The sequence below is a fragment of the Abramis brama genome (assembly GCF_963993115.1).
Source record: "Abramis brama genome assembly, chromosome: 1".
In the NCBI taxonomy this organism is placed as follows: Eukaryota; Metazoa; Chordata; class Actinopteri; order Cypriniformes; family Leuciscidae; genus Abramis; species Abramis brama.
In genome coordinates this window covers 13,853,035-13,878,152 of record NC_139963.1, presented here as the reverse complement: position 1 = coordinate 13,878,152, position 25,118 = coordinate 13,853,035, and the positions used below count along the sequence as shown (strand labels likewise).

Below are 25,118 nucleotides of genomic sequence, written 5' to 3'. Positions count from 1 at the left end.
TGCTCAATGTAAAACACTATGATGAATGCAAAACACTTCTTCTCCATTCATCATAATGACTTAGGCCTTTTTTTGTTCAGTGTTACACTTACTACAGACAATACATACATAAGTGTGTTGTAAAATATTTGAGAATATTGTTTTTATACTCAGAACACACAAATACACGGTAACAAATATATTTTATTTTTCCCACAGTGTACACAGTGTACATCCCAACCAACACAAAGTTGTACATACAGTGGTCTACATACAAAACAACAGAAGAATTGACTGTATACAGTTACAGTAAAAAATAAAAAAATAAAAATCCAATGTTGGCATCCATTGCTCCATTGAAGAGCTGACCTGTTGCCCTTTCATGCTAAAGCTCTGATTGCTAATTGTAAAACTGTGTGACGGGTGTTTTCCCATGTGATGAGTCAGTGTGCATATTTGAATGGCAGTGTGTTCCTTGTGAAAACAAGAGATTTTCTGCATGAAAATTGTGCCAAAAGCAGATAATTGTGTGTAGTGTTTTGAAAAAGGTATGTTTTAGAACTGTAATTTGAGTGTAAAGCAGGAATTGTGCTTGTAGTTTAGCAGAATTGGTTCAGGGGGTTGGTGAATGAGTTACATGTTGTGGTCATTGTGTCTCAAGTACCAGTATTTGTGTGTAAACAATTGAGAAAAACTGTAATGTCTATGGATTAACTTAAATCCTCTAAACTTTTTTTAAATAGGCTACTTGATACAACCACTAGCTTGCATGATAATTCCTTTATTTTCAATCATATTTTACAGTATAATATACCATTTTTAAAACATATTTCCAACATTTAAGCTCGTTTAACAAATATTACAAGTAAAAATGAAACATTTATAAGTAATTCAAGTGACTCACATCACGCCCCTGTATGTTGCTTTGTATAAAATTTAAAAAATATACAGCACAACAATGAATTTATATGAAATAAAATGTACACAAACCTGTATTTTACCAAAGACAATTTGACAGAGCTCCTCTGCTCTCTCCTGAAGAGGTGGCAAAAAGCCTGCGATAAATAACTCAATCCCTGGGTTGTTACGTCTGACCCAGGAGCTGGGCAACACAAAAACTACCTAAGAAAAAACACAGATTTTTTTAGAGTGAAGAAAAATGACACAAGATGTGATTGAATGGGAAAGGATTTAAAATAACAAAGTAAGTCTGAGAAACACAAATTTACCCAAACTCTTTTCTTAATAAGACTAGAGTTGATAATCAAGTTGACCTTTTAATATGACCTCTCTGGCAGTCTGTTTCACCACAGTGTTTTGCACATCAACGGTCTACACAAAAAGCGGGAAAAAAACCAACAGCTCTGCTGATTTTAGATGAGACAGACCCAATTCAGTGCATTAACCAGCGGATTAGAGAGTCACATACTATGAAAGACCTTCACACATCCCAGGACCCGGCAGTTAAGCATTCCTGAATGGGCTGAAGAGAATCACACACAAAGCTTCAGCGTCACTTTTGGATCGGCGCAGGCGTTGTTTGACGTAACTAACCACAAATCTGTAAAGAACTGTATAAAGAACCATATCAAATCTTTACACTGCTCATTCAAGTATTTCATGCAGCTGTAAATGATTAGATATCATAGGTTTTGCTTTGACACAACATTAACTCTGGGGCTCTTATTCAAATTTTTTGCTTCATCGGAATGGTATGAAACTTGGAAAAGATTTTGGCACTTGCTATGTAAACACAACACACACACACACACACACACACCACACACACGCACGCACACACACACACACACACACAAATCGTTACCGTTTTGAATCAGAGAGTTCTGAACACTGGCTGGTTATGTACTTGCTCAAAAAATTATTTTGGTTAATTTTTTTTAACCCCAAAAAGCTACGGACTGCAGCTTTAAGTGCGAACTGAATGTAATGTTTTCAGACACAAATAACTGCATATTAATTGCCATTAAATGAAAATGGGTTATAGTTTCACTTTTATAAGTCAATTAGTTGAACTTAAGAGTGCTTATTTGACCCACTTAAGTACATCATTACATGTGTTTTCATAATTACTTGTCTTTGAAATATGGTTCAGTTACTGCTGAATGACAAGCATTTATGGTAAACTAAAATATACTTTAATGCAATTTCTGTTGAAACTAGTAAGTCATGTAACTGTATGACAATTTAGTACATTTAAAATATATTAACTTTAAATGTAATATCAAATAACACACTACCATTAAAATTATACATGTGCTTTAGTATGTTAGCCAAGACATCAAAATAAGTGCACTTCTTTACTAAAACACAACAAAAGATTATTAAAACATAATGATTTAAAATGTACTGTAATGTGAAAGGTTTAATTTGACATTATTTAAAAGTGTGTTAGTCATGAAAGTGCTTTAAGTGCACTCCTTTTATTTCATTAACAGCCTATTATATAAACCGCAAGTTGTTTAAAAATATACTTTGATTTGAAGTACACGAAGAGTGTGCTTCTTTTTCACAAGAGGAGACCAGGAAAAATGAAAAAGCAACTTGAATGCTTATTGATAAATATTCTTTATAGTTTTTCATGTTCAAAGCACCCAGGCACGTGTTGGCAAAAAAATAGCAAACTGGTCATAAATGAAAATGAACACACAAGAACAGAATGTGAAACTCTCAGAGAAGATATATATGTGACCCTGGATCACAAAAGCAGTCACAAGTCGCACGGGTATATTTACGACAATCGCCAACAATAGATTGTATAGGTCAAAATTATCGATTTTTCTTTCATGCCAAAAATCATTAGGATATTAAGTAAAGATCATGTTCCATGAAGATATTTTGTACATTTCCTACCGTAAATATATGAAACATGTATTTTTGTGAGTGAATGCAGCACAATCGCCAACATAAATGGACAACTTTAAAGGAGATTTTCTCAATGTTTCGATTCTTTTGCACCCTCAGATTCCAGATTTTCAAATGAATCTCTGCCAAATATTGTCCTATCCTGACAATTTATTTGTTTGAATAACTTATTTATTCAGTTTTCAGATGATGTATAGATCTCAATTTAAAAAAATTGACGCATGTGACTGGTTTTGTGGTCTAGGCTCACATTTCACAATCACATATATATATATATATACGTACAGAAAGTGTCATGCTGAGCCATGCATTTCTCTGCATGGGTGGCCTCGTTTGGTCAAGAGAGACACCACTGTCAGCTCAAGGCGTTTGTTTCCATGGCGAAGGGTAGGACTTGGGAAGCTATCTGGCTTACTGGAAGCGTGGTTTATTGTTGACTTTCAGGAAGGGGGTGGAGGAGCTGTGGTGGTGGTGGCGGTGTTTTGGTTTGTGAGGTGTCTGTCTCAGGTGCCTGCGCTGTGTGTGCCATTCAGGTCAAACAAAAGACAGCTGGATGTGTGATACGGACAAACACACGTCACCCTTCACACCTTTCACCTGATACCACTGACAGCACTTCAGAGACCAGCCAGTGCGCTTCATCTAAGAGTCAGGCACTATGAACAGGCCAACAGAAATCAAGAGTTGAAATAGTTTGTCTAAAAAATAGTTCACCCTCATGTTGCATCATTGTTGAGCATTGTACAGCTCTTTTCCACAAAAGTTTATCTGTTAAAGGATTAGTTTACTTCAGAATTTAAATTTCCTGATAATTTACTCACCCCCACGTCATCCAAGATGTTCATGTCTTTCTTTCTTCAGTCGAAAAGAAATTAAGGTTTTTGAGGAAAACATTCCAGGATTTTTCTCCATATAGTGGACTTCAATGGGGTCCACAAAGGTTCCATGGGTTAAAGGTTCAAATCTCAGTTTCAGTGCAGCTTCAAAGGCTCGACGCGATCCCAGTCGAGAAATATGGGTCTTAGTGAAACGATCTGTCATTTTCTAAAAATAAAATAAAATTTGTGGTTAAAAAGTATATAAATGTTTTTTTTTTTTTTTTTTTTTTAGAAAATTTTCAGAGAACATTCAGCAACAACGTTGTTATAACCTCAATGGGAACGTTAGCAAAACGTACTTAGAATTGTTTTTGTTAGCTGGGTTTTTGAACTGTAGGACTTCAGTAGCCTACTTCTTTATATGTAATTTCATAATTACTTCCATTGTCTGTTGAAATATGGTGAATGTGTATTGCTGAATGTATTGACAATCATATAAACTAAACCCTTTTTTTTTTTTTTTTTTTTGTAAAGGATTTTTTCCATTGGCTTTGCAAAACTTTTCTGATTCTGACTCTGTTCATCATGGTAATCTTCACAAATTAACGCAACTTATGAATTTTGAAGCCACAAAGTAGGCTACAAATAAACTACATGGTCACATGACTTCAATGTCAGACAACTATTTAACTTTTTAGTCTATTAAAAAAACAAAAAAAACAATCCCCAGAGTTGAATTAGAATAGTTTGACTATAATCACAACAAGGCTGTTAAAGTGAATAGTGAGTAGATGAGTTTACCTGTTCAACCTGATGACATTTAATGTCTCTGACAACCCGTAGGCTAATCCCATTTAGACACTTGTTATCAATCGCCATTTGCAAGACAAGTAAAGGCTTTAAAAAATCACAAGAGGGCATTACTGATGTATTGTATCTTGTAAAATGAAACATGAACATATCTTGGGCTTGTGTTCACCACAGACCTTAATTCAGGCATTTAACCAAAATGAAGGAACCGGAAGTGCTAAAAAGTGCTAAATAATAGCACAGCAGCATCCCTGCAGCACTCTAATATGCCATTTAATATGTTAATACTTTAACCGTCTGTTTCTGTTTGTAACTTTCATCTGATTCTTTAACAAAACAAACCCCCACGAACAAAGATATAGTAGTCTATGTAGTAGCTATGTGCTGTGCTGCCATCTATTGGTAAAGGCGCACAATCGCATGTATAATCTACATTGATTGTATGCTTTGCGCACTAGGACCCCGAAACAACACAGGCAGCAGTAAACATGGCAGACAGAGACACATCCACAGATGCTCACAAACTCAGTGTTTACCAGGAGCTGCTCAGGTAACTGTCATCGTTTATTCATCGTAAAAACCGTTGTTTATTGTTTGTGCCGATATAGTTCATTTATTGTTCATGATCTGCAGTAACACAAGTGATGATTACCCTCGCGTCAATGTGCTGAAACCGAAGCACAGAACATGCGCTAGACAGCAGCAAACACCCGTGAAGCTCTCAAAACACACACACACACACACACACACACACACACACACACACACACACACACACACACACACACACACACTTCGTGAAGCTTCGAAAACATTGCGAATCATTTATTTCGAATCAGTGATGTGATTCGTATCACCTAAGTCACGTGATTTCAGTAAACGAGGCTTCCTTTCATCATAAATGTTTCGAAATGTTTCAAAGTTTCAATTGGCTTTCCATAAAACAAACAAAACAAGCCCTACAATTTAATAAAATGACACATAGGCTTATTATAATGCCTTTATAATTAATGGTATTTCATGATGAATTGATCATTCATTGTATGTAATATAACACCTTCCGTAAAACATATGCAATTATTTTGAGTTTTAGTGAGAGTTTTCCTTGCATTTACACTGTTTTTTTTGTTTGTTTTTTTTTAAAGAAATGTTTGTTAGTTTAGGGAGAAACGAAACTGTTCGAAACTTTGAGACCAGCGTGAGCGCTTCGAAACAGCGAATCATTATGAATCATCTATTGATTCAGTTGATTCAAAGTTTCGAACAGTTTCGTTTCTCCCAGAACTAGCAAACAAACATGCAAAAGTTAGATCATGTGACATCTGGATATGACAGATGTTCTCAGTTTAGAGAAATTTCTTTGTTTGCAGAATTTTACTATGACTCTGAATATGTGAGGACCAACTCACATTTGTTTTCGTCCGATCACTGACATGTTATGTCGCCCATATTCATGGGTGTTTCAGCTATGAACATTTAACTCCATTTAAAAACACATTACACATTTATACACTATTTATTTCAATCATTTCCAATAGTGGATATATGCAGGGTTCGAAATGACTTAGGACTCTTGGGGGGTCCCCTAAAATTTAATTATTAAATTATTAAAAATTCTGAAGGCTACCTTGCTTCACTATATACTGTAGGCAAAATTATATGGACCAACGTTGAAGGTGGGATAATGGTCTTGGGATGTTTTTCATGGTTTGGGCTAGGCCCAGTATTGTAGTGGTGTCTGGAGAAGTGGCTATAATCTAACAGGTAAACCTCTAACTCTGGAGCAACAAAGTTACAAGTTCTTTTTCCTCTTTTTCTCTCCATGATGCAGGATTCTAAATTAAGAAAAATAATATTAGCTTCCTAGATAGCTTACCAAGCTCTCATGTATATACTCATTCATGCTCAAATCACATTCACTTTAATCAACTCACAGACTTGAATTAAGTCCTGGTTATCTTTCGTAATCACTGACTGGACAAGTAGGTTGTTATGCTAGCTTTGAATAACTAGTCTAGCTGCTAGGTCTGCTATGGAAGCTTGTTTCTGCCACAGAATAAAACATTTTAAAAGATAATTGCGACTTTTTATCTCAGAATTGCGAGATATAAAGTCAGAATTGCGTGAAATAAAGTCGCAATTGTGTCTTATAAAGTCAGAATTCTGACTTTTTTTCTCGCAATTGCGACTTTAGGCTATATCACGCAATTCTGACATCTTTTCTCAGAATTGTGAGATATAAACTGATATATAAAGTCCAATTCTAACGGAAAAAAGACAGACTTTTATTTTTTTTTACCTCAGAATAGTTTATATCTCACAATTCTGACTTTATAACACGCAATTGCGACTTTATATCATGCAATTTTGACTTAATAATACACAATTGCGACTTTATATCAAGCAATTCTGAGATAAAAAAAGTCAGAATTGTGAGATGTAAACTCGCAATTGTGAGAAAAAGTTTTATTTTTCACTCTGTGGCGGAAACAAGCTTCCATAGTCTGCTGTTATCTGGCAGATCATTTGGCTTCATACACATTACAGCTAGCAAGAAATGTTGACAAACGTAATCTTCTAATCATTACACTGGGTATCTAGTTAATGCAACTTTTGATATACTCAAACTTCTGATATTTTACTATAAGCAATTATGGAGATATAAACATAATCGAAGCACTTACAGGATTTTCATTCAGGATTTCACTCTTTGTGAAGTTTCGATTTGCCGCGTTCAGCTACAGTGCGTGTCTGCGGGAGCACCACAAAAACAATCTGTGACGCTAGGAACTCACTCGGCTAATAGCTGCCCTGATTGCTGCCTCGCGCTAGGAAATAAATTACTGTTATAAATATAAAACGTCACTAAAGACCTATAATTTTCACAATCATTTTTAATGTTAAAATATATTTGTCGGGGACCCCCCAAAATCCAAAAATAAATTCTTATGGGGGGTCCCTAATGACTTATGGAGGGTCCGGGACCCCCCCAGACCCCCCTCATTTCGAACCCTGGATATATGCATTACAGTAGAAGTATGTCTTTCTTCTGAACCACGATGAACGAATGTCATTTCCCCAACGCCTCAGGTAACTTAATGCATGTAATAATTGTGGTGGAAATGACATTGCTAACATTTAGAAATGAAGGCAGTACAAGTTATCACTCTGTAGTCTTGTTAAGGCTAATTGCATTACTATAATAGGTGCATATATTAAATGTACACAAATAATATTTTCACCTTTAATTACTGCTTGATTGAAAATTATACACAATAAAAAATATTCTATATTTATTTTATATTTTGTCTAAAGGTTCAACAAATCGTTCCATTTCAAATAATGTTTTTTTTTTTTAGACTATTATGTCATATGTCATGTTTACAGGGTTCAGATTGTTAAGTCTGGATTTATGTTCTGTTACACATGCATTAGTTATATTTGCATTTTTTTTTTTTTTTTGTGTGCATTTCTTTATATTTGTGTTGGCTCTGAATGCAGTCCATCAGAGCTGTTTGAGGTGAGGTCCCGGAGCCATAAGATACCAGTGAGGGGTCAGAAAGACTTCCTGCCCGATGGGTCCGAGAAGCAGGCGGCCCGTCTGCAGCAGAGTCTGGACGAGCACTGGACGCTCCTGGCCGAGGAGAGGGTGGAGAGACTGTGAGTGATGTCTCAAAAACACACGCTCACTCTCTGCACAGAAGAGCTAAGCTAAAGCTGATGCGTTTGTGTTTCCGCACAGAGGGAATCTAGTGAAAGCTGTCTGGACCCCTGAGGAAAGACTAGTGGAATTGCAGTCACCAGCAGTGAGTCCATGTCAAACATCAAATTAAACAACATCTCCATCTGTTCATTGTCAATTGTCATTAAAGGGATAGTTCACCCAAAAATGAAAATTCTGTCATCATTTACTCCCCCTCAAGTTGTTTCAAACCTGTATGAATTTCTTTCTTCTGCTGAACACAAAAGAAGATATTTTGAAAAATGTCTGTAACCAAACAGTTGATGGACCCCATTGACTTCCATAGTAGGAAATAAAAATACTATGGAAGTCAATGGGGTCCATAACCTGTTTGGTTACAGACATTTTTCAAAATATCTTCTTTTGTGTTCAGCAGAACAAAGAAATTCATACAGGTTGAGGGGGAGTAAATGATGACAGAATTTTCATTTTTGGGTGAACTATCCCTTTAAGATACGTTTCGGTCGATCGGATCACAAGTGGACGATGCTAAATACAGGTGTAAACGGGGTCTAAAATGCTTTGAGCTTGCCCACTTTCGACCACTTCGAAAAACGCATTCGACCGGATTGCTTTTGTAGTGTAAACGTTCATGTGGTCGGATGCGTTCGAACAGCCACAAAAGACGTCTACTATCCGCCTACCGACATAATGAGTTAACAATATGGGAAGATATTTCATGTGTTTCATGTGCTTAAGCACACCTGGTGCAACTAATGAAGCCCTTGATCAGTTGAATCAGGTGTGCTTGAGACTACGCCTGTTTTGCAGATTTGTGCTGTTGTGAGGGATTCTGTTCAGGGGGTTGAATCATTTTTAGACTGCAGAAGTCATCAAAAAGTTGCATTTTCAGTTGAATTCGGGGGAAACCACTTGAAACATTTGTTGTGTTGAGCTACTTCAATTACCTTTGTTTGATTTGTTCACTGCAAACGGATGAAAGTCTGTAAATTTTGCCAATAAACCTGATTTGCAATGGGAGTTTTGATTACAACTGTAAATTGCGTGAGCTTATTATTTTGTCCATTAGATTAGAGATCTGAAAGAAAGAAAAACATACATTTACCCGCTCATAGACCCTCTCCTCAAAGAAATCAGGACAGAAGTGGTTGAAAGTGGACAAAAGAGACGGATTAAAACACCAGGAATTGTAAACGGAATGCGTCTCCCTCGTCTACTTGTGATCCGATCGACCAAAACGCATCTTAATACCAGCTGTAAACAGGGCATTAGAAATGATCATGTGTGTTTGCAGGGGAAATTTTGGCAGACGATGGGTTTTTCAGAGAGAGGCAAGCAGTACCTGCGTCCTGAAGAGGCTCTCTACCTCATGGAATGTGTGAGTGGACATTTCCATTCTCATATTTATATCTCGCTATTATCTTTTATTATGGGAACTGTATATTTATGCAGTCTTCAGTGTCACATGATCCTTCAGAAATCATTCTAATATGCTAATTTGCTGCTTAAGAGACATTTCTGATTATCATCAGTGTTCAAAAAGGCTTAGTATTTTTGTGTAAACTGTATCTTTGCAATGTTTTCTTCCTAATTCAGGGCAATGTGCAGGTGTTTTACCGGGACCTTCCGTTGTCCATTCAGGAGGGATATGAGCGCTTTCTCTCTAGTGAGACTGTGACTCTTCATCAGTACCAGGTTTGTCTCCTGATGAGAAAACTCTCTTCTTAAAGGTGCACTCAGTATTTTTTGCTGTTAAAAATATTTTGCACTTTTGTCAAATGTTTAAAATAATATACATAGTCACAGTCAGAAGAAAATTCCAAACCATTGGAACAAAGAAGAGCGAAACGTACAGTGAACACATACTGATTCATAAGTGTAATTTGTCTTCTTCATTTAGGTTTTTGGACATTTGAAAAGGCTTGGGTATGTTGTGAACAGATTTGACCCCAGGTAAAAATCATGTACTTATCCTCAGCACAATCAATTGCGGTGGCATGTAATGAAATGATATCATCAGATATTCACTACAGTGTCCAATAAAAGTCGTCTTTCACACAGTTCAGTCCCATCCACATATGAGAGACAGCTGAATCTGCCGGCGTCATCATGGGACAAGCAGAGAAAACAGCTGAAGAGGAAACGCTCTCAAAGTCCTGTTTCCAGGTACACGTCATGTCTTCTTCAGCTCCTGGATGCTCATGTTGCATGTTAACCATTACATAGTTAACATTTTGGATTATGATTTTTATTTTTAGGTGTGTATAGTAGGAGCGGTAATACATACATACAATTTACATACTCTGTAGGTACTCAAGATTAACATGAGATTGGCAGAAACTTTTATGTGCCCTTTAAAGCGAAATCGAATGAATTGGTGTGACGTCATTTAGAACAAAATCAGGCCAAAACAAAGTTCGTTTAGTGTTCATTTCGGGAGTTTGAAACAGCTTGCCAACATCTTCGAACTACCGATGGTCCGTGGCGATGATGTAATAGGTGGGTGTGGCTCTGAAACGTCAATTATAATTTTATTGTTTATAAAAAATACGAACGAGTTTAACCCACGGGGAAAACAATCAAACCGCGGCAACAATTTAAAAGCAGGCTGCAAGGCCATTTTTTTTTATTTTGGTCGCATTTTTGCCCCAAGCCCCTGTTAATTCTCCAACTACTCTACTTAACCTTCTGGTGCTCTTCGCATGTCGGTCAAAAATTACAGATTTTTTTTTTTTTTTCAATGAAATTTATGTACTATATTTTAGTTCGATGATGTTTTTTATTTAACATTTTATATTTTTAGGGGATTTTATAGCACTAGATTATATTTACGATGTATTTATAATCCATTTATTCATGTTTTGAGCATAGAGCATAAAAATGAAATTTCCAACTTAAACTGTTATGAAAAATGCACAAAAATACTATTTTCAATTTTGATATGAAATATATATTTTCAAAAACACATTTTACTCTAAAACTGCAAGAAAATCAAAGCCAGAAATCGAAACGATTTGTTTCAGATTTGAGCTTGATATCTAAAAAAAAAAGAGCTTTCAGTCAGATTTTGTTCAGGCCGCAGTACCAAACCTTTCCACTAGATGAAATTCGTCTCCCATTAATTTCCAATGGCGTAATTTTGATCACAAGGACCACAAGTGTGACTATTTTTTTCAGGACCATTTAACTTCTTTTTTTGGTTCACACAGCAAGTGCCAAAACCTTTACCAAGTTTCGTACCTTTCCGATAAAGTAAAAAATGACCGAAGAGCATTAAGTTCTAACATTTTTGAAGCCCAAAGTGGCCGGCCGTCGCTATCTTGGCAGCGTGTCACCTTACGTCACTCCCGGATAAACGAAAATGGGCAAAGAGGCGGATTATCTGACGTGACGTGACGGATGACAGACAGCAGACAAACGGCTAATGACAGCAGCGGCAATCCACCTGTCACTCAAGTGGCCACGCCCTTAATTATGCAGAAATGTAAGGCTTAGTATAATTTAAACGGATGAGTTATAAAAGAATTCACCGCCCTCGCAGTTGTCATGATGGGCAAAATTAGCTATATAGACCAAAACCACCTTTTGTACCAGCCTGTAAACATTTTTTTTTCTGCTGTAAAGTTGAGCATTTTAACATGGAGGATATATGGGATTGACTCTCTTTTGGAGCCTGCCTCTAGAGGCCAGTCGATGAATTGCAGTTTAAGTCACTTCCGTGTTGGTTTCAAGAGAGAGACCGGAAGGTTGCCGCTTGGTTCTGACTCACTATTCTCATCTGTGTCTTGATCGGCCTCAGTGACAGAGAAGACGACAAACAGAGCACGTCACCAGTGGAGAAGACGACAGCCGAAGACCAAAGTGACGAGCTAGTTAAGAGCAGCGAATCGCCCCTGGAGTCCGCCGATGCCTCGGACAGGACGTGGTGGATGGAGAGGGATGTCCAGCCTCCACCTCCTCAAGCCCAGAGTGCAGCTCCTCGCTGGGACTTCAGCAGCATCTCTTTCCCAGACCTGGGCTCTCGCAGGAGCCGCTCCGTGTGCCTGGCGTCCCCAGACCGTAGCCTATTACCCGGCGCTCTGGAGGTGGGCGACTGTGACGTGGCTCCATGGCTCAGCAGACTCAACATGAAGCAGGAGAAGCTGTCGCACCGGGACAGGGAACGCCAGAGAGAGCGCGATCGCTACTGCAGGGATGTTAACAGCGACCGGGAGGTGCGGCGCTGCAGGAACTGGGTGGAGTATTTCCAGCTGCTGGAGGACAGGAGGAGACGGGGACAGAAGGACAGACCCGCGCATCTGTGGGAGAGGGAGGTGACGCCGCTCACTCAGCCCGGCCAGTGCGCCTCGCACCGTAAGAAAACACTCGTTCAGTAGACATGCAATGACTAGATTCCTAAACGACAGTGTCAGAACGAACCTTGTCCTCCCTTGTTTGGTCAAACAGATATCCTGTCTCAAACTCACAAGACCTGATGGGGCCACTCAAACTAACAGACGCCGTTCTGTTTGGTAGGGCTGTGAAACGATTAATCGCATCCAAAATAAAAGTTGTGTTTACATAATATACTGTATGTGTGTGTGCTGTGTATAATTATTTTGTATATATAAATACACACACATGCATGTATATATTTAAGAATTATTAAGAATATTTAAAATATTTATATTTATTTATATATACAAAATAATTATACACAGTGCACACACATAAACAAACTTTTATTTTGGATGTGATTAATAATAATTATTTTTCTAAATAAAAAAAAAGAAAAATGTAAATACATTTAGCAATAAATTAATAAAATAAATTGGTATTAACAGTTATTTTTGTATTGTTTATACACTATCATAGTATTTAATAATATCAATTCATTTTGATTTTAATTTATTTAATTTCAGTATTTTAATTTATATGCTTTGTTACATTTTTAATGATTTTTTTAGCCATTTATTTTTATTTCTGTTTCAGTTTTAGTAAGTTTTGTACTTCATTTCAGTTACATTTAAAAAAAAAACATTTTTATTTTATTTTTAATAGCTGTAGTTTTAGATAACAACAACAACAACAACAACAACCAAACAAGTAATAAATTGTTAAATGAAGAAATATAATATAATATAATAACAGTGATAATATAATGTTAGTTCATAATACACTGAGTAATAGTAATTTATAGTTTAAATGTTACAAATGTATTTGTTTATAAATTAACCAAGATTGATATTAATTGTTCATTGTAAGTTCATGATACCTGATGCATTAAGCAATTTGAGTGTTAATGTTATTTAAAGGGTTATTTTCAATGTAATTTATTTATACTATGTACAAATTATAATTTAATTATATGTAAAAAATGAGATATGTGTGAAATACATTTTTAGTAATAGGTTTGTAATGATGATTTTAATTATTCTACGGTGAGGTTTCAGTGTCAAACAGATAAAAACTAGATGATTAGGTTTGTCTGATATATGATCTTGGTTTTTGTGCTTAGAAAATGTAATGTTTGTGAAAGATGCGTGTGATTGCCTCACTCTCATGTGACATTCAATTTTTTTGTATTATCATGGTGCAGGTGAACTGCTGGACCAGATCAGCATTGTCAAGTCTTCGAGCTGGTCTGAGGGAGTTTCCAGGTGAATAAGCCCACATTTACTGTCCTGTAGCCATATCATATTCAGGAATGAAATTAAACGCTGTCAGAGTAAACCTGGGAGCTTTCTCCCGAAATTGAGAAGTCAAATAAGCCTTTGAGATGATTGAACTGCTGTTTTAAACAAACTATATTTTTTGTCAGATTGTCCCCGTCAGACCAGTGGCAGATTAGTTTTGATGTTTACCAGCCGGACACGGTGGCGGAGTTTAAAAAGAGCCATCCTGGAAAGCCGTACAGCCGCATGTGTGTCTGCAGGTAAACATACACTGATAGACAATACACTGAAATTAGTCCAGTCATTCATTACGTGCTTTAATGATCGTCTTTTTCCTGCTGTGTTGGTTTTGTTATTTTGCCTTAGTTATACAGTGTCTGGATCACACAGACTGATGATTCATGCTGGAAAATTGGTTTTATGATTTTGCAGTACTTAGCAATGACATGGAATAAGTATAAAGTCATAAAAATGTTTGAAATATGTTATTTGGGCTCATAATAGGACCCGTCTGTGATGTTTTTACCCTTTACGATTTTTTTTAGGATTAGACATAACAAATTTAGTAATAACCGGAGATACTAAATTTGTATTTTTTACAGCTCAAATAAATACAAAACTTTTAAAGTCCCCTTGTTGCAAAAATCAAGCTTTTAATGTCGTTTATATGTCTATGTTTAAATGTCATTTTGGTGATTAAAGATGAATTTTAAGGGATATAATTATAGACTACAGGGGGACTTTAACGGAAGAAATAATGTAAATGCTAAATGCTAATTATTAGCATCACAATTTTGCTGTTAAATCCTCTCAAATATTATAGTGGTGGTCATGAATAGTAATTTGACCAACTTTGGGGTCTCTATGGCCAAATCTATAGCAAAAAATCACTTTTGAAATGGCTATAACTTTTGAAACCTTTGTCATAGAAACAAAAGTCTTAGTACACGTAATTTGTTGATCACATTCAATATCTTATATTAAGACTTCACCCGTTACAGTAGTGGCCATTTTGAAATGTATTGTATGCAGTTTTTTCACTACTCCAACTTTAAATTTGGTCCAATTCTTACCAAAATGACAGAATTTTGATGTACCTTTTTCTTCATAAAAAAAAAGAAAAGTTAACAATGTTGACCCAAAATCCAGTTAGATGCTATATCCTAGCCAAACTTTGATCAGTGAAACGAAACTGATCTGAGGGTATATGCGTAAGTTGGGAAAAACTAGCACATTACGAAAATATATTTTTGCTCATAACTTTTGAAATCTTTATCAGAAAGTCAAGATCTTGGTGTCTGCAGATTCAAATCCCTCGAGATACCAATTTTGCCATGATTAGACAAATTGCCTGTCCACCATTTTGAAATTTGACATAAATTGCAATATCTTTTAAACGATTTGACATTATCGGCAACAAATTAGGTAGGGATCATTGACAGCATGTCCTTAAGGTACCTGAGGAGTTTGATCACAGCGCCACCTAGTGTTCCAGAGATATAAGGATTTTTGCAAAAACGCTTAACTTTTGAAAACATTGTCCAACTTTTGTTTTCTGAACCTTGACAGCTGGTTAAAAGCATGTCTTCCTTGTGTCGCCCAGTGACAAGCGACAAGCACCAAGTAAAATATGACTTTCACTACTTTTAAATTAAGCAAACCACGGTGTATGAGTGGCATGCTGTGTAAAGCAACAGGTTAGAGGTTTAAAGACTGTTTGATCAAATCCAGTCTATGGCAAGTGTTAAGCCTTGTTAATTTTGCAAGGTTCATAAAGTTCCCTAAATAAAGTCTATGTCCATCAATGTCAGTAATGGCCTTATTAAGTGCTTGGCCCCGTAATTGCTGCTTTCAGCTATATTTATCATTATTAACATGTGACAAGAAATTTGTACAGTCTAAAAAGGTCCTGATCTGAGCATGCCAACTGATTTATGTCTTCGTTCATTGACAGTTTTGACGGTCCAGTGCCAGATCTGCATGCCATGAAGCAGCTGTCCTTCCAAAGTGGAGATGTCCCAGTGACGTTTGCAGTGGTGGATCATGGTGACATCTCTTTTTACTGCTTCAAGGATTTCAAACTTCCAACAGATGTGTATTAAAGGAGCATTTCTAAAACTGAACTGAAAAAATGGGTATTTATCTCAGGGTATTAAAAGTTAGTTCACCCAAAAATTCTGTTATCTTTTGCTCACCCTCATGTCACTCCAAGAATGTTGGTAATCAAACGGTTCCCATTGACTTTCATTGTATTTTTTTATTTCCAACTGGACAATAGTAATCCATAGGAACAAAAAACTGTTTGATTAACAACATTCTTCAAAATATCTTCTTTTGTGTTTCAAAGAAGAAAGAAAGTCATACAGGTTTGAACGACATGAGGGTGAGTAAATGGTGGCAAAATTTACATTTTTGGGTGCACTAACCCTTCAATTACATTTTAATAAAAAACTGTTAAGAATTTGCCATGTGCAAGTAATGCCAGAAACTACACCAGCATTTATGTCATCAAAATGTCTATTGTTTGGACAGGAAACATTAAAGCCTACTTTGGTAGGTTAATTATGTATTGTCTTCAGGACCATCTCTACTGGTTGGATTTCATTAAAATTGTTTTTTATTGAAGAAACATTTCATTGAAAAAGCTTTCAGGGTTTTATGTTTAAGTTTTGTTTTTGGCTTTGTTTGTGTACTCCATATTGGAAATACAGTAATATATGGATATCTTGGTTCACATATCTTGGTGAAGGTGGTTCTTCATCATTCTCTGCTTATTCATCATAACTGTGCTTCAGTGGAAAGGCCGCCACAATACACATATTCTGTTAAGATTGGGAAAGATAGATGAACATTTCAAATAGTCAAAGTTTGGCATTGGAATTAAACGAATAACTCAATAGAACAATCTGTTTTATCTGATGTTTATCAATAACTGTGTATATCTGGGTGCTGCCATGTTTGTGAATCCACACACCCAAATCTCTGCATCTACATTCTTGGATGAGTTTCCAAGTTAAAATTGCATTTTGAGTTTGATCTGTTTATTTAGCTAGAGCCGTCAATCAATAAAAAATTGGGTCCCACTTTATATTAAGTGTCATGTACTAAACTACTCATTTGACACAATGCACTTATTGTGTAAATACTAGTGCTGTCAAATCGATTAATCGCATCTAACATAGAAGTTTGTAAATATCTATAAATAATTTGTTTTTACAAACTTTTGTTAGATGCAATTGATCATGAATTATTGATTTGACAGCACTAGTAATTTCTTTATCTTTTATGGTTAAAAAATTCCTTAATGTAATTACAGCTGTAATTAATTTCTGTAATCACATCTATAATTACACTGTTGACCCTTCCCTTACACCTTAACCCACACTTAAACCTAGCCTTACCACCAAACCTGTCCCTAAACTTACCCGTATCCACCTCAGTAGCAGCACAAGTGTTTAACAAAACAACATCAACATTACAAGTACATTGTACCCAACAATTATTATTATATAAGTCCATAGTAGTTAAAGACACCTGATACAAATTGGGACCAAAAACGATAATCAATTTAATTTCATTAAATGTTGTTTAATTAAATTACCCACATATAAGCTCATAATAGTTTAAACTGACATAGTAAAGCGTTAATTAGATTAGCGTTGAAGCCTCAGTGAAACTGCACACCACCTTATCTGACACTTCTACTCTAGTTATTCGCTCCGTCTGTATGCCTTAGGAAAGCTATACTGAGTCAATAAAGCATTATCCACTACATCAACAGCTGAAGTGGTGATATAAGAGAATTCAATTACAGTTTTGGACAGAGTCATACAGGTGAATATGAATCACAGTAGATACTACATCTACATCATGATTGTATATTAATGGCTGAATAAGTTGTCAGTAAGCAGACTTCTCATTTCACATTCATCTGTCAGTGAAATGAACTGCTGTTTCAGAGGAATCAGGCATTAGATCATAATACTTTACACTCATAATATTTTCGTAAACGCTGGCACAATAGACTGACCACATGTGTCTGTGATTCTCATGTCACATAATGCATAACAATAAGATTTTTAATAATATATATTTTTTTATTGTACTGTATTTTGTTGTTTCTTAATAACAACAAAACAAGTTTTGTTTTTGTTTTTTACAGCATTGGTATTTTAGTATCATTGATATACTATTATAGTTTTTATATTATAGTATAATATTATAGTGGCAACTAGCTGAAAATAAAATCGAAATTTCTTTATATTTTATTTTAAGTAATGAAAATGATTTGTTATGGTTTAGTTAATGATAATTACTCTGTTAATAGTTAAAGGAATATTCAGAGGTTACATTCAAGTTAAACTTATTCAACAGCATTTGCATTACCTCCCACTCCTCTGGCGTGTCATGTGCCAGATGACAGCGTGGGTTCCCATCACGACGACCCACTCGGCGCTTTGAATGAGATCAGATGTCGATAGCTGCATCAGATAGAGGGCTATTGTTCTCTGGAGAGGAAGATGATGCTGAGCTTCAGCGGTGTTTGCTCATGCTGAATCAGATTCAGATTTGACAGCCATGCTTGCCCCGAGCCGCCTTTCTTTGGCAAACGACATTGCCAAAATCTGCTTCAAAAAGTTCTTCCTCTCTCACTACCCTCGACGGTGGGCCGGTAAGGGGATTCTTAGGGATTCCCTAGGTGGAGTGTGCGATTGCGGTGCATTTATGCTTGTAAAATGCTGCCACCTGGAGGAATCGCACTTGTCCAAGGCGCCTGTGAGACGACGGCAGCTCTGGCGGCTATGCTAGGGTTTACAGTGCCGTTGGACAGGCTTGCCTTCGCCTTGCATGCGATGGCCATCCTGCAAGCCCACCAGACTACTCATAATGCACAAGGGTAGTTCTGAGCCGGGGTTGATTCAGGAACTGTGCACGGCGACTGACCTTTCCCTCCGGGTGACGAAAGTCACAGTGCAAGTCCTCGGCCAGACAATGTCCACCTTGGTGGTCCAGGAGCGCAATCTCTGGCAAAACCTTGCAGACATGCGAAATGTCGACAGAGTGCGCTTTCTCCACGCTCCCATCTCACAAGGTGGCCTTTTCGGCGACACTGTTGTGGACTTTGCTCAGCAGCTCTCGGCAGTCCAGAAGCAGACTGAGGCGCCGAGCCCCCCCACAAGAAGATGATGCAGCCCATCCCCCAGGCCACCACTGAAACTTCCCAACGGTTAACGAAGCGGCCCTGAGACGGGCGACCAGAGATGGAAGGGACTGCTGTTTCCCAGGAGGTGGTGAATGCACCTCTCCTTCTCCCTAAAGAGGGCTGGACGTAGGATTTTTTGTTTTGGTTCTGAAAGACTGCTTTTTCAATGATTAAAGAAAGAGCTGTTTCCTCACTCTTCGGGACATACATTAATGAGAGACACACTGCTTCCTCACTCCCAATCCCCCCCCCCTCTTTTCGCCACAGGCTAGGAGTTTGCGCTTTTAGTATGTGCTGCTTTTGTTAGACTTATTCATCTAAATAGCTAAGCTGATGTTATTTAAATGAATTTTACTTGTGCAGCTCCTACTTGATTCCTAAAAGGTGTCATAAGCCATGAATGACAGGGATAACCACTGTCCCCCAAAAGTAGAAAAAAGTAATTTCTAATAGGTGTCAATTCGACGACACAGGGCTAAGGCTGCTCGATTTACAGCTCTGCAAACAGTGGATTTGACAGTGGACAGACTGAGAAGTACAGCAAGCAAAGCAATTGAAGCAGTGCTGGGAGTGCATGACTCCTTTGGGTTTGGTGCTCAATGTAAGGCTTGAGTGTTGTGGTGAGACAAAGGATTGACTGACGCTCAAACCTATATTCCCTCAATAATTGGGTATCAATTATTAAAGCAATAAAAATGTGCCTAGGTACGCCCTCTTCTTCAATGACCAACTTTAGAAGCTCAGAGCAGCGCATTGTCTGCTTTGGAGTCTGCTTTGGAGATCAGCAGAAGAGAAAGTCTTAGAAAAGGTAGATTTTCCCTGACACACCTGACTTGAGTTTTACCGGGGGCATCTCCAGTGGACATCCAAGCATCTAGAGTCGACATTTAATAATATTTATACTCTAGCACTGCGTCTACAGTCAACAACTGGCTTCGAGTCAAACGACAAGTCATGAGTTTATATATGTTTATACAGACTAACTCTGACCAAAGTGTTTGGAAACATTTAGGTTCCAAAAGCATATAAATGTTATTCCTGCAAGGAAAATAAATGTTAGTTATTAAAATTATGATTAATTTAAAATAATTTACTACAACCCCAATTCCAGAAAAGTTGGGACATTTTGTACAGAATAAAATCAAGAATCTGTGATTTGTAAATAGTTTTTAACCTTTATTTAACTGACAAAAGTACAAAGAAAAGTTTTCCAATGTTTTCACTGACCAACATAATTGTATTTTGTAAATATGAACACATTTTGATATGGATGGCTGCAACACACTCCAAAAAAGTTGGACAGTTTGGACAGAGGCCAAATCATAGTGAAAAGATTATCCAGGTTAGATTATCCAACTCTTTTGAAACAGTCCACAATGAGAAGGTGAACTGCTAATAGTTGAGGGTATCGTGTTTGGGTGTAAAAGAGCCTCTCAGTCTTTGTAAGCAAAGATAGCTCATGGCTCATCACTTTGTGCCAAATATCATGAGAGAATTGTCAAACAATTCGAAAAAAACATTTCTCAATGCAAGATTGCAAAGAATTCATGTCTTTCACCATCTTCCATACATAACATTGTCACAAGATTCAGGGAATCCAGATAAATCTCAGTCTGTAAAGGGTAAGAAGACTCTGTCAAGACCTCTGTTGAATGTTCATTACCTTTGACCCTTCAGAAGGCATTGCATGATAAACCATCATGCTACTCTGTTAAATACAGCCACTTGTGCTCAGGAGTACTTTGGAAAACTGTTTTCACTTAACACAGTCTGACACTGCATCAAGAAATGCCACTTGAATCTCTGTTACGTAAGGAGAAAGCTCCCTTTCCTACATCAGTTCCCTTTCGTGGTCACTACGAGTTACGTCAGTGACGACGAATGGAGTTTCGCTTAGAAAGCCTATCACCTTCAAGTATATAAAACGAGCCAATGGCAATGAAATGCCATGGGTCTGCAGAATTTGCATAGCGTAACTCCTCCCCACCTCGTGGGTATATAAGGAAGTACGCCGGCAACATGTAGATATGTTTTCGCTTCGGAGCCAAGTATTCACTTCACTCCACAAGCCAAATCCACAATGAGATCTTCTCTTCACTCTTCGAGACAAGCTTCTCTCCAGGTGTTGGTGTGACAGCGAGTTCCAGCGAGTGCACATTCTCTGCTGATCTGTGCAGTGATCTGCCCGTGTTTGTGTGTTCATCTCCCTGGTCGATCAACACTCTGAGTAGACTTTTTCCTCTCACAAAAGAGCTTGCATGCGGCACGTCTTTTTAAAGATGCCTCGCCCGTGCACTTCTGGTTGCGGTCGCATCATTTCAGATTCTGATGGGCACAATCACTGTCTTGTGTGTCTGGGCATTGACCACGCTAAGGCAGCATTTGTGGATGAATCATTTTCCCATTGCGGGAACATGACCATCTGGCTGTTACGGTCAAGACTGATGATTTCGTTTCGTTTGAGGGAGAGTCCCCTCATCCACACCCCGATCTACCAGCTCCACGAGAGCTGGTACTTCGGCTGGTGGCCAAGGTGACCTGAGGGTGATGGCGTGGAACAAAGCGCCGACTCTTCCATGCTCCACACCCCCCTCTCCGATTGAACCCGTGTCGCGGGTCTCTTTCAGCGCTCCAGATGACAATACGATGTCGATCGCTGCATCACAAGGTGGGCAGGAGTCCTTGGGAGATGACGATTCGGCTGTGCTGCCACCTTCGGGCGTGCCTGCATTGCCCGAGTCTGATCCCGAGCTGACGGCCATGCTTTCCCGGGCAGCCGCGGCCATTGGGCTTGAGTAGTCCCCGCCACCTGGCCCTGTACGCTTGCGGCTGTGCGGCCGCTCACGAGCCTTGCCACTCTCGCCCCCCTCTGTTGCCAGACCCCTGCCAGAGCACGCCCCCGTGGAACGCTGGTCCTTCCCTGGCCTCCTCTGGCAGGACGTGGCTAATGACCGTGCCCCCGCACCGGGCTGCTATGCCACCCACGCCTGGGCCGGTCATTCCGCTTTGCTGCACCACCGAGGGTACGTCTGTGGTTCGCATGAACCTGCAAGCGCTGCCCTCGGAGGAGGCAGACCCAGCCTTGGCACTGTACGCGCCCCCCGTGCTTACATAGACAGAACAGTGTTTCAGGACCTCAGACCAGCTCTTTGTCTGTTATGGTGGGAAGCTGAAGGGAAAGGCTCTCTCCAAGCAACGGTTGTCTCACTGGATAGTGGACGCCATTGCTTTGGCATACCAGCAGCAAGGTCGACCGTGCCCCCTTGGTGTGAAGGCCCACTCCACACCTCTTGGCCTCTAGCGCATGGCACCTCGCTAACAGAACATCTGCAGAGCTGCAGGCTGGGGGACACCTAACACATTTGTGAGATTCTACAATCTCTGAGTGGAGCCAGTTTCTTCTCATGTACTCGCTTCAACCAGCCGGTATTAGATTCTGCTCAGGTGTCTTTGCTTGCTCGCCATTCCTCTCCACGGACGGGATATGTGTGATATTCTCCTCAGGTGAGCCTCCCCGCAGGCCCTGAGTTCCTCCAGCGCTGTTGACGCCAATGCCAGAGTTATGCCACTGGCAGCTTTTGCGCTTGGCTAGGTGCCTCTGGGCGACCCCCACATGTGTATTTCCACTGTAAGCCTCTCTGAGCATGTGTCTTTCCCTCGGCAAGCCACATTGCCACCCCTGGGGTTGAAATATTGGACACCCCAGTGATATTCCATATGCAGCCCCCCCGGGTCATATGTGTATTCTTAAGCCCCCCCTTTGGGCAGGCACTGATTGCATATTTCCGTTTGGCATTGGCAAATGGCATTTCATTGCCATTGGCTCGTTTTATATACTCGAAGGTGATAGGCTTTCTAAGCGAAACCCCATTCGTCGTCACTGACGTAACGTCTCCGTTCCCTACTCAGGGAATGAGAGTTACATATGTAACCGAGACATTCTATGTGGAGATGCTGGCGAGTTCTCTGAGCCCAAGCTCATCTCAGATGGTCTAAAACACAGTGGAAATATATGCTGTGGTCAGATGAGTCCATGTTTCAGCTTGTTTTAGGGAAAAACAGACGAGTTCTCAGTCCCAAAGACGAAAGGGACCATCCAGACTTTCATCAGCGACAGGTGCAAAAGCAAACATATGTCATGGTATTGGGGTGTATCAGTGCAAATGGCATGGGTAACTTGCATTTGTGTGAAGGTACCATTGACTTGGAGGCATAAATTTGGATTGTTCAGAGACATAAACTGCCATCAAGATGACATCTTTCCTGGGAAGCAAGACAAGTCACATTAGACAATGAAGTTGTAAGTTGTGTTTGAATAATTAGGTATCTTATTTAGCTGAGGTAAATCAAACACAATACTCTCGTATCCTTGCTCGTTGAAAAATGAGTGCACTTGAAATTTAAAAGGCTGATTCACGCTTCAGGGCAGTGACGAGTACATATGTCATCCAGTGGTTGTCCAGACACCCTAGACACAACCTTAAGCAATGGCCCTGAACGGAGGTTCAATAGCCGCGTTTCCACTGTCGGGCCAGTGCGAGCCAGGGCTTTAAACGGGCCGTGCCAGGCTAATAGCCTCGGGCTAATGGCACCGGGCCTGCGTTTCCACTGTCGGGCCTGAAGCTCCACAGAGCTTCACTAAAACACGCCCGTAACACGCCTTTCTGGAACAACGTCACACTAACCCATCATTTCACGAACAAATGGAAGTTTTATCAGAAAACTAATCAGAAATCACTGGAAACAGCGTTGAAAACAAACATGATAAAAGCGGCCGTTTGCTGGCATTTTTGTTGTTTACTTGAATATTTAAAACCCAAGCATCAATGTTTTACCACAGGTTTACAATAAAAAGTGATACATTGATCATAATGAATTAATTTATGTCAAAATTGCACATTAGTCACTCAGAAATAAATTACCGTTAGGTCTATTTCACAAAAGAAAGAGGACACACACTTACTCCTTCAGTCGCGTCTGTTTCTGTTTATCTGGTAGTTACAGGACATAATTACATCACATTTAGAAAGAATGATAATTTCTACAAATATATGCCACCAAAAATACGACCTGAGGAGCTTTAGCACTCTCTCGACTCCCATACAGATATTTTCAGTCAGAGAAACAGAGGAAGCTCCCAAAAAAAAAGTTGCTTTATTTTATGATAGTCCGGTATAAAGAGACGAGACGTAGGCTACTGACAGATAAAATAAAAACATGACTGTGATAGCCTTTATGATTGGTCGGATTTCTTCAAGCGTTCACTGTTTTTTTACTATGCGTATCTTCAAGCGTTTACTATGTTTAGGCCTACTATGGTAATGGTTACCGCGCATAGTCTTTTGCATCACAAACAGAAGGTATTCAAACATGAACGCGAGTTAAATTATTTTAAAAGTCTTTAATGCTGACAGAATCATCCGGCGCTGCTGTCTCCCGACTCAGGGGAACTCCGCCTCTGTTCGTAACCACTCCTCTAGCCCGAGCTGGCCCGCTTTGGCCCAAGGTATTCGACGGGCCAGAAATCCTGGCCGTTGGCCCCGAGTAAGCCCCGATCAAGCCCCGGAAGTGACAGTGGAAACACGACTGGCCCTGGCACGCACTAGCACGGCCCGGCCCTGGCCCGACAGTGGACTCACTCAGTCAACACTGCAACAACTTTCACCACACAACGTATTTATAGCAACCTCTTTGCCATGTTGTTAAAACATTGTGTTCTGTGTTTGCTGGGGTTGTTGCATGTTCCTGGGGGCGGGATTTATGTAAATGTTAGGGTTTGTGATGTCACCAAGCTCGTTGTAGTCCCTATCAGCAGTTTGTTCTAGTCCTTAAAAAGCGATTTCTGTAAAAGAAAATATCTCCCTTTGCATTGAATTTTGAAGGTCGTAACTTTGCAGATTTTGTTGATGCTCAAACCGCAACATTACACACTAACTAAATTTTAAAGAGTTAAATCATAATCAAGGACCGCTTTAAGATAAATCGCTTGTGGTATTCCTCAATTGTAAGTCGTTTTGGATAAAAGCATCTGCTAAATGAATAAATGTAAACAACACTGTACGGTACAA

The 25,118-nt window shown here is 38.9% G+C and overlaps 1 protein-coding gene across 1 annotated transcript; it reads left to right on the top strand.

The window, feature by feature from the left end:
* The first annotated feature begins 4,941 nt into the window (after positions 1–4,941).
* On the top strand, positions 4,942–17,625 carry tsen54 (TSEN54 tRNA splicing endonuclease subunit). Its single transcript, XM_084110953.1, has 11 exons — positions 4,942–5,040; positions 7,992–8,150; positions 8,233–8,296; positions 9,488–9,571; positions 9,790–9,888; positions 10,094–10,146; positions 10,255–10,359; positions 11,993–12,546; positions 13,772–13,832; positions 13,994–14,107; positions 15,802–17,625. The coding sequence occupies exons 1-11, from the start codon at positions 4,979–4,981 to the stop codon at positions 15,947–15,949; spliced, it is 1,503 nt and encodes a 500-aa protein (XP_083967079.1). The 5' UTR covers positions 4,942–4,978; the 3' UTR covers positions 15,950–17,625.
* The last annotated feature ends 7,493 nt before the right edge of the window (positions 17,626–25,118 follow it).